At 49.6% G+C, this 13599-nt stretch overlaps 1 protein-coding gene across 2 annotated transcripts in view; it reads right to left on the reverse strand.

The window, feature by feature from the left end:
• COL22A1 (collagen type XXII alpha 1 chain) overlaps positions 1 to 13599 on the reverse strand; it is a 246303-nt gene that overhangs the window by 120611 nt on the left and 112093 nt on the right. For both annotated transcript variants that reach the window (XM_073893246.1, XM_073893247.1), the window contains exon 22: positions 9749 to 9802. In XM_073893246.1, the coding sequence (XP_073749347.1) occupies positions 9749 to 9802 (54 nt within the window). The remainder of the gene's footprint in view (positions 1 to 9748; positions 9803 to 13599) is intronic.

A 13599-nucleotide genomic window follows, 5' to 3' on the forward strand; every position in this document is an offset into this window, starting at 1 on the left:
ACCATTTTCCCTCAAGGTCGGTGGAATGGCCTGGTGAGGAGCCATCAGAATTCAGAACCTGGGCCAGCAAAGTAACTCTGTTTAGCGGAAGAAATGGAGAAATGGATCACTGACTGGTTAGTACCAAAGGATCAGAGGGAAGCAGGAAGGATGTGAAGGTCTGGGGTGTGGTTGAGCAGGATTACTAACTAATGGGACGATTTGATTGGGGTGCATGCCGGTGTCCCTCCTCAGATGACTCGCCATCTTCAGAGGGGGTGCAAGCTCTCAGCAGCTCCCCACTTCCCTCAAGTCTGGGGACCTTGTGTAATGACACTGCTAACGCTTAGAGGGATGAGCCCCTGAGATGCTCATGAAATCTGTAGGAAGCGTGGAGGCAGGAGTTGCTCCTATACCAGGGAAGTAAAAAGATGTGATCTGGAAAAGGAGAATTATGTGCAGATAACAGGGGTCCAGGGAGGAAGAGAAAGATAGAAGCCAGAGCACCTAGAGAAGCAAACACCCTGGCATTAGGGTTTCAGCAAGAAGGAAAAAGCAAGAAGGTGGGAAGAGGCCAGAGGAAAAGAAGAAATTTGTGATCATAGCAGTGGTCATAAGGTGGCATCATCTTTCACGGGTCACCCATGAAAGGGCATCACCCACAGAAATATTAGGGTAATGTCTCTGGCCAGCTCCAGCACTCATATTCACACCTTCTCCACCCATAGCATCCGGAGCTGCCCCCAGTGCCCCTCAAAGCCTGCCTGCCTTCCTTCCTTCCTTCCCTCCTTCCTTCCTTCCATCCATCCTCCCTCCCTCCCTCCCTCCCTCCTTCCCCTCCTTCCATCTGTCTATCCGTCCACCCATCCTGCCTGCCTGCCTGCAACCACAGTAGTCAACACTGCTCACATGCCCAGCACCTTCCCTCCAGACTTTTCTGGGCCAACCTTTGCCTTCTACAAATTTCATTTCTTGTCTATACAGTTACCCTATACTGGCAGGCGATCTTCCTAAAGGGAGAAAGTTCTGTCCGAGTTACCTTCTGCCTCTAAAACAGTCAGAGGTTCCTCCTTATCTGAAAGATGTAACATTTGAGCTGTTTTATTTGGAAATCGATGACCCCGTGACTCTAACCTGCCTTTCAATCTAGTGTCCAGCGTCCATGGTCCCATCCCTAAGCAACAGCTCAAGTGAGCTGCTCAGCTTGGTCCCAAACAACCCCTTAGGACTTCTGGCCTCGGAGAATCGGCTCATGCTGCCACCTCTGCCTGTAACACCCACACTCCATTTCAACCTGTCAAAATTCTGCCCCAGGCCAGTGCCACCTCTTCCATGAAGCCCCAGCAATACCGAGAAATGTGAGAAAAATATATTGGATATACAGAGTCCCTGGTGCAGCCCGAGAGCTAATGAGTTGGAATTGCCAGGGATGGGACGCAAAGCTCTAAGTCAGCAGTTATGAGGCCTTGGCCACTCACTGCAAGCAGAGGAGCTCTGCTGTGTTCCTTCCTGACCCCCTTCCTCTACAATATTGTAGGAAAATGAGTTCGGAATCTAAGGTAGATGGGGGGAGGGCAAGTCACTTAACTTGCTGAGTCTCAGGTTCCTCATGTGGAAAATTATAATTATTGTAATTATTTGAAAAGATTGCAGTGGAAGAAATGATTCAATATCTGCGGAAGTGCTTTATAAGGAATGATAAAGCATTACGCAAACACGACAGATCACTACAGGAATGAGGAGGAATGGGGTGGTGGCTGATGAGGAAGAAATGGTAATAGCAGGATTCTGGCTCCTCTGAGTCTCTGAAGTGGGTAAAAGACCATGCGTGCAACAGATCCGGTTTCAAAACAGCTCCTCCCAGCAGTGCCAGAGAAATTAAATGAGAAAATGCCCACAAAGTACTTAGCACAGGATCTAACATTAGGAAATGTGTAGTAGTGACGGTGCTGGTGGCAGTGATAGTGACGGTTATGATGATGGTGATGGTGGTGGTGGTGATGGTGATGGTGGTAATAGTGATGGTGATGGTGTTGGTCACAGTGGTGATGACAGTGGTGCTGGTGGTTGGGGTGGTGATGATGGTGGAGGTGGTGATGAGGCTACTGGTGATAGCCGTGACAGTGGTGGTGGTGGTGGTCATAGTGTTGTTGGTGGAAGTCATGGTGGTTATAGTAGTGGTGGTTGTGGTGGTGATGATTATGATGATGGTGGTGATGATGGTGGTGATGATGGTGGTGGTGATGGTGATGATAGTGATGGTGGTGGTGATAATGATGGTGGTGATGGTGATGATGGTGGTGATGATGGTGATGATGGTGGTGGTGATGATGATGGTGGTAATAGTGATGGTGATGGTTGTGGTCACGATGGTGGTGGTGTTGGTCATAGTGGTGATGACAGTGGTGCTGGTGGTTGGGGTGGTGATGATGGTGGAGGTGGTGATGAGGCTACTGGTGATAGCAGTGATAGTGGTGGTGGTGGTGGTCATAGTGTTATTGGTGGAAGTCATGGTGGTTATGGTAGTGGTGGTTGTGGTGATGATTATGATGCTGTTGGTGATGGTGGTGGTGATGATGGTGGTGATGATGGTGATGGTGGTGGTGATGATGATGGTGATGATGGTGATGGTGGTGGTGATGATGATGGTGGTGGTGATGGTTGTGGTGGTGATGGCTGTGGTAGTGGTGGTGATGGTGGTGCTGGTGATGGGGTGATGGTGAAGGTGATATAGTGGTTGTGGTGGTGGTGATGGGCAGGGGTGAAGATGGGAGGTCTAGCAGTGGTGGACACAGCAGCAGCAGCAACTATGTAACCTCTGCCTTTTGGACCTATAATCGGCTGCGGGGATTTGAGAAGTGCTGGCCAGAGCAAATTTTGCAGCAGTGAAGAACTGTTTTACTAACAACAAGCCTATGTCTTGTCATTTTTCTTTTTTTCTCTTTTAAATTGCTACCCAACACAATATCTGGGTAAGTGTTTGTAATTTATCATGAGGGCAGATTTTTCAAGCCATTCTGAGTGAATGCCAGGATGCTGAGCGGGAATGATATTTCCAAGGCTGCCTATCTGCCCATGAAGAAGAGGAAGCCCATAAGTCCAGAAAAGCAGTGATCCCTCCCTAGCCAGGACGAGTTAGCACAGCCGTGTGCGGGCCCGTTACCAGCTGAACTCATTGCTAGTGCGATGGATTCTAATATGTGCCGTATGGTCTTTTGCTCAGTTCCTGCTCTCCATGCCTCCAAATGTCAAAGACGATTATTTTCTACTGGTTAGAGCTGAAACCAGGTGCTCGGGGAAAACCTTGGGTGTCCTGACATAAACCGTGGCTCTGTGCCACGAGATGAATCAAACAGTAGCCTGTGATCAAAAAATGCTGTTACCACCTGGTAGAGGATGGAAAAGCAAGAAAAAAGCCTTGAAAAATTGAAAAGTAAAACAAAGTCGACCCAAGTTGCCAATGACAGAAGACACCCATGTTCCTCTGCTCGAATTACAAGAAGCAGGAGCGGATGGATCTGATCACAGTCAGCGCTAGGAGACCCTCGGCTCCAAGGGTAGTGGCCAGAGATTAAAGCAGTGTGTAACAATGCATCCTCCTAAGTAGGCACCGGCAGGGAATAAGGGGTCCTAGATCTCTCCAAGATGCCCACCGCAAGGACTGCTAATGTCCAGATGAGAATCGTGGTGTGCACATGGACGCACACACCCACACACTGCCTCCTGAAGCCAAAACAGTGAAGGTCTGGAGCGAGGCGAACTTGAAGGACCTGAGTTCCAATCCCTGCGCCACTATTTATACTCCGTGTGACACAGAGCAATTGGATTTACACCCCTAAGTCTTGGCTTCCTCATTTGCAGAATGGGAGGAAAACTGCCCTACCTCACAGGATCCTTGCAGGAATTAGTGAGAAACAGGAGTGAAAACAGTTACCTCCCTATGTGCCTGCAGTGCATCAGTCCATCACTCAACCACTGTTTTTTCTTTGCTACCTTGTATCAGTTCTACACCTGTTAGACTCTGTCTTAAAAATACGTTCTGAAAGCAACAGACTCAATCAGGCACATCAGGAGACATCTGGGGATCACTCCATCATTAGAAAGAAGGGAGGCATCATATTTGGTAGGTTTCTTCTTCGGTTTTCATCTATTGACGAGAGAAGAGAATCCCGAAGGTATTGAAAACATAGTCAAAGGAACCAAAGGGATTGTCAGCAGCTGGTGGGAAAGGCAGGGACAAAGTCCTGAGGGATCTGGAGCAGGTCATCTAATCTTTCTGGACATGAAATGTTTCACTATCCATCTCAGGGATCCTTTACCAATATGATTTTATAATTTAGACATTCCAAATTCTGCATTAAACTTAAATGCCTGACGGCATGGAATTCTCTTAAGCAAAAAAATCTCCCCGTGCTTTGTCCAGAAAAGAGGAAAGAAAACATGTAGGGTATTTCAGATAGGACTCAGCAGCACAAACACACTACAGGTGAAGCAACAGGAAAGGTACAAAATGGGACCGATTTCTCTTCTTTATAACAGAGCATTCCCCATGGAAGGTCAGGCCCCGGGTGACCAGATGCCCTGTTCTGGGTCCCACTGTCCTTCTGGCACCGAGTCAGCCACCCAGAGAGCAGCAAGAGAGTACAATCCACTCACCCGTGCGCCCCAACTGTATCAGATGCTCACTGTGACGTCACACACGTATGCTTAGCTTACACACCTGGACCTGTTGTTCGTGTACTCTTCATGTGTGCATAAAAATATATACATTTTATAAGTGTGACATGCTCTTCTAGGGGCTACAGACACGAAAATAAAGAAGGTTCTCACAGACTTACATTCTAATGAAAACAAAAATAAACAAATGCCAAAATAAGAAAAAAATGTAAGTTCGCTACAAAAATTAAAATAAGCCTGGAGTGAGTGTGGGAAGCTGCCTATTTGGGGGGTGAATGATTAGGGCATGGACGATTTTGTTTTTTTAAATCAACCCTGTGAATGCTTTTCAGTGTCCAAATGCGTCAGTGGCCTGGAGCCAGGCAGGTTCTACTTCCAGAACATTCTGGGTTCAGATGCAATTGTAGCACTGCCCGTTTCAGCTAAGTAGCAGGGCTCATCAACCTCTCCCGGATGCCTGGCTCAGGCATGCAGGAGGAAAGCAGAGCCTCAGAAAGAGCAACAGGGTAGCATCTGTACCTCCCGTGGAAGGCAGGGAGCCCAGCCAGGAGTTGATGGCCAAACACCCCACGCTGGGTGCCGTGTGTGCCAGAGCCCTGCGGGATGGGGATGGCATGGGGAGTGCCCAGCTCTGTTCCTCCCACCTCACCATGTCATTGTGGAAAAATACCAGCTGTGTCCAAAATGAATGTGTTTACCTTGCCGGGGATTACACTGTCTGCCCGTCACTAATCTCGAAAATAAAGGGCCGGATCGCCTTCCCTAGCTCGTCTGCTAGTCTTAGTGCCTCAGTTCCTGGGTCCTGTGGCTTGTCATTGTCTTCTGTCTTCCCTCTTCCAGCCTAAGTGTGTGCTGTGGCACGAGGGAGTGATGTTTCGGTTGAGGCTGATGAGGAGGAAATGACAGATCCCCGCGAGGGAAGGAGAGAGAGCTCATTTTCTGAGTAAGTCATTCTGTCTCGGCTTTTCCTGACTCAGCCAGAGGCTGACTGAACAGGAAGCTGCTGCTGAACCCACACCAACATCAAGATCAGTCTCTGCAGCGTGTCTGCCCACAGGTGCAGCCACAGGACTAGCAACATCCACGGGATACAAACAGCCCGAGTCAGAAACTCACGGAGGACGACTGGAAGTCCAGGGGTCCCCAGACATACACACTTACGTGGTCACCAGCCTCCACTCCCTAGAGGGAGCAGGGCAAGGGAGGAGCTCCTGGCGCCCTCTCTGTTAATACATCGCCCGGCCCGTGGCCGTCGGCTCAGCCTCCTGTGTCAGACGCTGTGTGCCCCCACATCCTGGCACACCATCGGGCTGGGATGGGGGCTCCTGCAGCCCCTATCCCTGGTCTGGGCCACCGCCCTCCCTTTCTGCTCTCTGTGGCCTTCTAACTGATCTTCCTTTCCTGCAGTCCATTCTCAGAACAGAGGCCAAATGGATGTGTTACCGTGAGCCGGCCACTCTGCATCTGTGCCCTAAGTCCTGCAGTGACCAAACGGCAGCCAGAAACCCAGGGGACCGTCAGGGAAATTTTGACCACAAATGCATACATGATGCAACTTTTTCATCAGTTTTGGTTGGGATGATGGTATTATGGTTTCATTTCTTTTACATTTCCTTATCTTCAAGACAGAATGATGTAATGACATTTGGGGTCTCTTCAAACGGACCCCGGGCTGGCTGGAGGTGGGCTTGGACATAAATTAGGCAAGTTGGCCAATGACATGGTAAGTGTTGAGATGGATGTGGGGCATATGAGGGTCCATTTTACTATCCTTTCTACTTTTGTATTTTTTTTTCATAGTAACCGTTCTGAAAACATCCAGTAGCCCCACATTTTCCTCACAGTAAAAAGCCCAAATCCTCACAATGGCCGCCAGCAAGCGACATGACCTGGTGCCCAGTTCCTCTGACTGACCGCCTCCCGCTGGCCCCTGGCTGGCTCCAGCTGCAGGTCTCTGCTCAAACACCTGCCTGTGTGGCCTCAGCCTGGGGTCTTAGCTGCCCCCTCCACCTGGCACGCGCCCCCTCGGCTACTGGCCTGGCCAGCTCACCACCTCCTGAGAGCCTGCCCAAACTGACCTGCTCATGGGCCCTTCCTGCACTAGGTAAGTGCTAAGGTGATGTGTCTCTTCCCTTGCCGGCCTAGAGGTAAACAGCAGGGAGCAGGGATCTCCGCACTGAGGGATCTCACTCACCTACAGCACTGCCCAGCACCCAGCAGATGCCCTGGAAAGACCTGCTGAATGGATGACCTTGTGGACGGGAGGAAAGGGGAGAAGGGAGGGGGCAGGGACAGAGGGGGGCTGGTGGAAGGAAAAGGAAGAGGGATTGGTGCCGGATCCCCAGGATGACAGATGCCCACAGAGCTCCCACTAGAGAAGCCCCACATCCTCGGCCCTGTCCCTTGTACCGATGCATCCCCGGAGCTGGAGAACAGGGAGTGCAGACAGAAACTGAAAGTAGGAGCAAGTGTCCAGAGGCAGGATGTCCTCTCCAGGGGGCACTTCCTGAGCCTGCATCACCCTCTCCAGTGTGCCCCCATCAATTCCTGCTGAAATGCCCTGGCTCCTGCAAGGCCAGCTCAGACACCCCCTTCCCTGTCCCCAGCGCCCACTCTGTCCCAGCACCCCCCACCCCCGCCCAGACCCCTCCCTGCTCAACACCGCGGTGTCCCCACTGAGGCATTTGGGTTATCCCTCCCTATTTCTCTAGTGCCTCCAGCTATGAGCTCCTGGTGGTTGAGACAGTAATCTCTTCAGACATTCCCAAAGCTTTTATCTGAGTGCTCCTGCATCCTAAGAGCACGACACGAGGTTTGTGGACAGACACATGGGAGGAATGAAGAAGTTAGGCTTTAGAGAGACACAGTCCTGGGTGTGCATCCTCAAGAGGCGGCCGGTGGTGGTGTTTTATCAGAGGCTGCCCTTCCTCTCTGCAAAGGGGGATGACAAACACTTCCCTTGGACAGCTGAGGTCTGGCACGTAGAGCTCAGCACCTCAATACGTACCACTCTCCCCCCCCCGGTTCCTTCTCTGGGTCCCCTTGTTTTTGCCCTCAAATCTCCATTCCTGGGGCACGCATCCAACTCCCAGGGCCCCTGGCCGGTATGGACCTTGGAACACGGGTGGCTGGTATTACTCTGAGGGGTAGAAGGTGTTTCTGGAGATGACAAAAGCCATCCTGGGGAGCACACGGACACTCCCTGGGGAGCCAAGAAGTCACGGCCAAGGAAACATGAGCCTTGGTAAGCAAGCTCCAAGCAAGAGGTGTCCTCACCCCCTTTTTGATAAGAGTCAATCAGGTAAAAATGTACTTAAAAAAAAAAAAACTCTTTGCAGTCTCTTTGTATCAAGAGTTCCACTCAGCATCTAATTCTACGTTAGGGAAAGTAATGTTGGCAGCAGCTCAATACAAGATGAATTCAGGTTCACCTAAACATCAATTACATAATGTACAAAGATTGCTGTTTTCTCTTAAAAGACCATGCGGGAGCATGTTAGGAGAGTGGGATTCATGACCACTGCCCGGTCTTGCTGCTCACCAAGGGTGCAGCCACATCCCGAGCATGTTTTCTCCCAAAAACCAGGCCAGTGGTGATGCCTTCCCATTGTAACAGAGTAAACACGCCCAGAGAGGCTAGGTGACTTGAAGGGTCACACAGCTGCTCAGAAGTGGGACCAAGTTTCAAACCCAGGTGTTCTGCTGCAAAGCCCAAGATCCTTGCGTTATACAGAGGAGAAGGCAACCTGGCTTTGACCGGGAAACTGAGGCCAGGGCTGGTGATGCTGAGTGGGACGTGGCACATCCACATCCTTCTAATGCGGTAAGTGACTTCCCACCTTCCCACCTAACCCCTCCATCACGACACCTTTCCACATCTCAGCTAGCCTTCCAAATAAGTTCTTCTTAGAATCTTTAGGGTTTAAGACAGTTACAGAGTGCAGAACTGTCTGAAAACCAAGGAAGGAAGTTCACTGGGCGGGTTAGGCCAGGTGGGGGTCTGTTGAGTCATAAAGCAGGTCCCCTAGTTTGGGGAATTGAGGATGTAAAGTGTGATCAGAGGGTGGGTTCAACCCCCTGACACAGAGTGAAACCAGGACACATATGTAATACTGTCCACGTCACTGAGCTAGAGACTTTTCAGGCTAGAGAGGCCACAGATGGGGCTAGACAACCTCTGCCAGATGCAAGACCCCCATTTCCACCCATCTGTCAGCGGTCACCCGGCCTCTGACCGAACACCTCCTGGGGCAGTGACCACACTATCTCCAGGGGCTGACCACCCCATCTTGGGCAGTGGTACCCCCTTGGACAGTCTCTATGGGAACCAGTAAGAGATGCATAGACTTGAGTCCCTACTCTATGCCAGGCACCATGCTAGGAACTGGGGGGACACAGAGTTGGGGGTCAGTCACAGTCACCGTGGGGACCCCGAAGAGGGCACCTAACCCAGGGGTCCTCCTCCATCCCCCTGTCTTAAATCACAGGACACTGTGTCAGGAGCTGTGCTTACTGGTGAATAAAACGCATAAGGTATGTACAATCTGGGTAAAAAAAAAAAGACAGGTGCTTAATTAAATTAAATTAGATTAAGTTAAATTAAATGGAATACCATGAGATATTGTGATATTCAATAATGATACGGATGTTTAAAGTAGCTAAGAGCCTACTGGCAGCTCTCTACCCTTTTCCTTTTCCCTATTTTTAATTCTTTCCTGGAGACTTGGCTCAAATATCACCTCCGTCAAGAAGCCCTGGCCGCCTTGCAGGCCGGGTCAGCTGCCCCTTCTCTCTGTCCTCTCAGCACTGGGCTTCCTTCCACTGGGGCTCTGAGCACACAGGGCTGTGGGGTTCCAAGTATATCACTCTCCGCAGCCAACAGCCTCATCTCCATGTCCCGAGGACCCAGCTCCAGGTTGAACTCAGAGTAGAACCCCCACCATGTTTGATGAACTAAATCTAACCCTTCAATCAGCTTCCAATATTCATCTCAAGCTCATGAGGCTGGCACCACATCTTCTGTCTGAGCTGCTGAAATGGGGGCCCCAGTGTGGGTGAGCTGGAGACCTTAAGAGAAAGACATGTTACTCACCCGGAGACCTTGCAAACCAGGAGGTCCGTCCTTGCCTCCAGGACCCATCAGACCCTTTAGGAGGAGCAGAAAGGAAAAAAAAAAAATAGAAACAATGGTCAACACAGAGTTCAGCACTACAGGCTGTACTTTGCCTTCTCATGCTCATTAGATAGGAAAATACCATCCCATTTCAATGGGGAGACTGGGGGTGGGCGGTCAGGAGGAGAAAATTCCTGTCCCTGCAAATCTGTAATACTGGTTTAAAACACGTGCACCAATCTGGCCTAATTTTACCAACCAAGAGGTAGGCAACATCATTCACACTTTAAAGATGAACACATTAGGGGTCAAATGCCCTGCATTAGTGCCTTACACAAAGCATGCACAAAAGTCTTTGGAACCCAAGTATCTTTAGCTGTAAGCCCAGTGCCATTGTCCCTGTATGTTGCTGGCTCAGCAAGAACTAGCTTGGGCTATATGACTCAGTCAACAGTGACATGCAACATAAGGCCATCTGGACAAATAAACGAAATTGTCTAAGATCAGTTTCAATTAAGCAAGGAACACTGGTGTAGGAAGGGGTCCTACTGACCTGATAATTCAAGTCATACTCCCCAAGACCTCCCCTCCCACACACACATATCTGCTATATGACCTCAGACAAGTTCCTTGGCATCTGTGAACCTCAGTTGGCTCATCTGTGAGGTGAGGACGATATGCCCACTTTCCGAGTGGCCGTGGGGACCACATGGAGAACGGATACAAGAGCCCGGACAGAGCACCCCACCCCCAGACCTCCTGACCATACTCTGATTTGCACCCACGTGGTGCAAGGTTGCAAGGAGCTGCAAAACCAGCTCCTTGACAGGAGCTCAAGGAGGAAGGCGAGCAGTGGGAGTGGGTGAATGAGGCCCTCAGCTCTGGGATGCGATCATCAACTTCTCAGGTGAATTCTGGCCAGAAGCTTCCCCTCTGCACTTCCATTTCTTCAATGAATATCATCATACAAGGAGCTACTATTGCCAAGTACTGCATGACTCTGAAGTAACTGGACTATATTGAGATCCAAATTCTTCTCTCTTAAGAACACCGCGGAAACACACACATGAACAGAAAACCCACAGGAACTACAGGCCTAATCTCCTCTCCTCACAAGCATTATCCCGATGAGCTCAGGGCACATGGGGGGGGGGGGAAGGCCCTACAGAAATGAGTGAAAGTTCCTTGAGCATCAGCAGACACCTCACATCTGATCTGTGCAGATTGCCCTTCTTTATTACGCTCCACGAGATGTTGATGAGACAGCCAGAGCCTGTCTCATCTCAGGGGAAAGATGAAAGCTGCAAGCCTCCTGGACTGCTCTGGCATTTGGATGCAGAATGCTGCACGCAGTTTTCCATTTGGAGAAGGGGAAACATTTTCCTCTCTCTGGTACTGCTGAACACAAACTCCAAAATTTTCCATTCTCCCCAGAAGTCACTGATATGATTGATTCAATCCAATGAATATTTAGGGAGCAACGGCTCTGCGGAAGGCCCTGGGCCAGGTGCTGCTGGGGATTCAAAACAGACAGACACGGCAACTGATATGGGTATGGGGCTTCATAGGGCTGCACCGAGTCCTGCTTTCTGCACACTGGCTCGTGTGGCCCGCGCAGCAGTCACGTGCATGATGATGATGATGACAATGAGGGTGACGGTGATTTCCGGGTAGGACTAAATCACAAGAGGATCAGAGAGAATCAGTAATGTCAGCAAAGACACAAAGCTACTTGGTGGGAGAACTGGAACATGAGACCGGATGTTGCGGCTCAGTTGCAAGCTCCGTCCTTCCGCGCCCATGCTGCTCTTTGGGAGCTCACACTGCAGTCAGCACCCCCTTCCATGCCCCTCTTGAACAGCTGTGGTGGGGCCACTGCTTCATAAGCATGCACTAATCCCCACCATGAGATAAACTGCCGATTTAGAGAAGGGAGACACGTTGGTCCTGGCCTTCAGAATCTTCCAGTTCTGGTCTCTCCTCATGGGGACCCCTTTCCACAAGTCTTGGGGCAGGCTCTAGTGTTTCTGAGCTCCCTTTAAGGGAATTCCATCACGCACACCAGGTACTACTCCAAGCCCCGTTCTAGAGAGAGCATCGAGCATGGAGAACAGCTTCAGAACATCAGACAGCTCCAGGGCTGAGGCACTCTGGTGTTTGAATGTGCTGAAGGTTCCAGACCTTGTCCTTGCCCCATAGGATGCACCGCAGGAACAAGACATGCAGGGAATCTCATTAATCATCTAGAGCGTGCAAGTGCTTACTCATGGTTATTTTTTCCTATCTCCTTCATTCAACTGAGAGATCAGCCCATGTGTTTTCATCCCTCTACCTCCAGCATTAATATTTGGCCACAAAAGTTTAAGGTTTCTTCCTTCTGTCCCCCCCCAGAGGTCAAGAAGGCTGCCTCAGGGTCAAGCAGCGCTGGGCACTCTTCGCTCCTTATCCCTTTGTGGGGGCCACGGAGGAAATAATTCTCCTTTGTACATTTCAGGGGAAGTATTGCTGCATTGTGCACTCACGAGCTTGACAGTCAGAAACATCTAGGTTCAAAGGTCAATTTTGCTTCTTAGTAGCTGTGTGACTTTGCACAATCCACTCAGTATCTTTGCACCAAGGTCTTCATTGGCAAAACAAAAAGAACGCCTTCACCCGTGCAGATTTAATGTGCATATGTTTGCACCTAATAATACCCACCCTATAGTAGAAGGGTGGTTCAGTCAGTTGAGTGTCCGACTCTCGGTTTTGGCTCGGGTCATGATTTCTGGGTCATGAGATCAAGCCCTACATCGGGTTCTGCACTCAGTGGGGAGTCTGCTTGAGAGTCTCTCCCTCCCTCTGCCCCTTCCCCTCTGCACACGCGCACTCTCTCTCTCTAAAGTAAATAAACAGATCTTTATATATGTGTGTGTGTGTTTGTGTGTGTGTGTATACACACACAAACACACACACACTATAGTATAGACTTTCAGCACTTGCCAATTTTAGATCTGCAATATATATGCATGTATGCGTTGAGATCCAAGCATGAGAACATACTATGCTACCTGCCTTTTCTACTGTAAATCTCCCAACAGTTATCATAATGGTGAGGAGCTCTGGAAACCAAAGCTTGGGAGATTAAACAAAACATGCAAGGTTACAGAGACAAAAGGCAGCTCTTCTGACCTGAACTTTTTGGTATGAAATTGCTTTAATTATACTGGGCTTAAACATCCACTAGATTTCTTCTGGTTTTACCCCCAAAAAACCATACACATTTATCCTAATGAGGGATGGGCCCTGATGGCTTCATATAAATTTGATTTATGGATATTTCAAAGTAAGACTTGTCTTATTTCCTTCGATAAATACAGTCACTTGAAAGGGGCATCATGTTTCTAGGAGGAGCATATGGTGAGATCACTGACCTGTGGAATTTACTCTATGCTCATTAATCATCCTTAGTATCTGAACTCCTATCACAGAATGATCAGAGTCCATTTGAATGGCCTTTTCCCAAATGGTTATTACATATCTCTAAATTCATTACAGTGGAGGAGAACCCAAAGGCTGAAGCTTCCCCAGCCACTGCGAAGCCAGTTTGAATCAGAGACATGGGGGAAGCAATATGCCCTGGAAAAGACTCGCCTAGCACTGCGATGTCCAATGCCCTGACTCCGTTTTATCTACAAGGAAACTAGGGGGCTGCCAGGTTGGCTCAGTCGGTAGAGCCTGCGACTCTTAATCTCGGGGTTGTGAGTTTAAGCCCCACGTTGGGACTGGAGCCAAGAAGAAAGGAAGGAAAGAAAAGAAAGAAAGAAAGAAAGAAAAGAAAGAAAAGAAAGAAA

This window comes from Callorhinus ursinus, unplaced genomic scaffold (assembly GCF_003265705.2).
Source record: "Callorhinus ursinus isolate GAN/ISIS: 27379988/994484 unplaced genomic scaffold, GSC_fseal_2.0 scaffold5, whole genome shotgun sequence".
Lineage (NCBI taxonomy): Eukaryota > Metazoa > Chordata > Mammalia > Carnivora > Otariidae > Callorhinus > Callorhinus ursinus.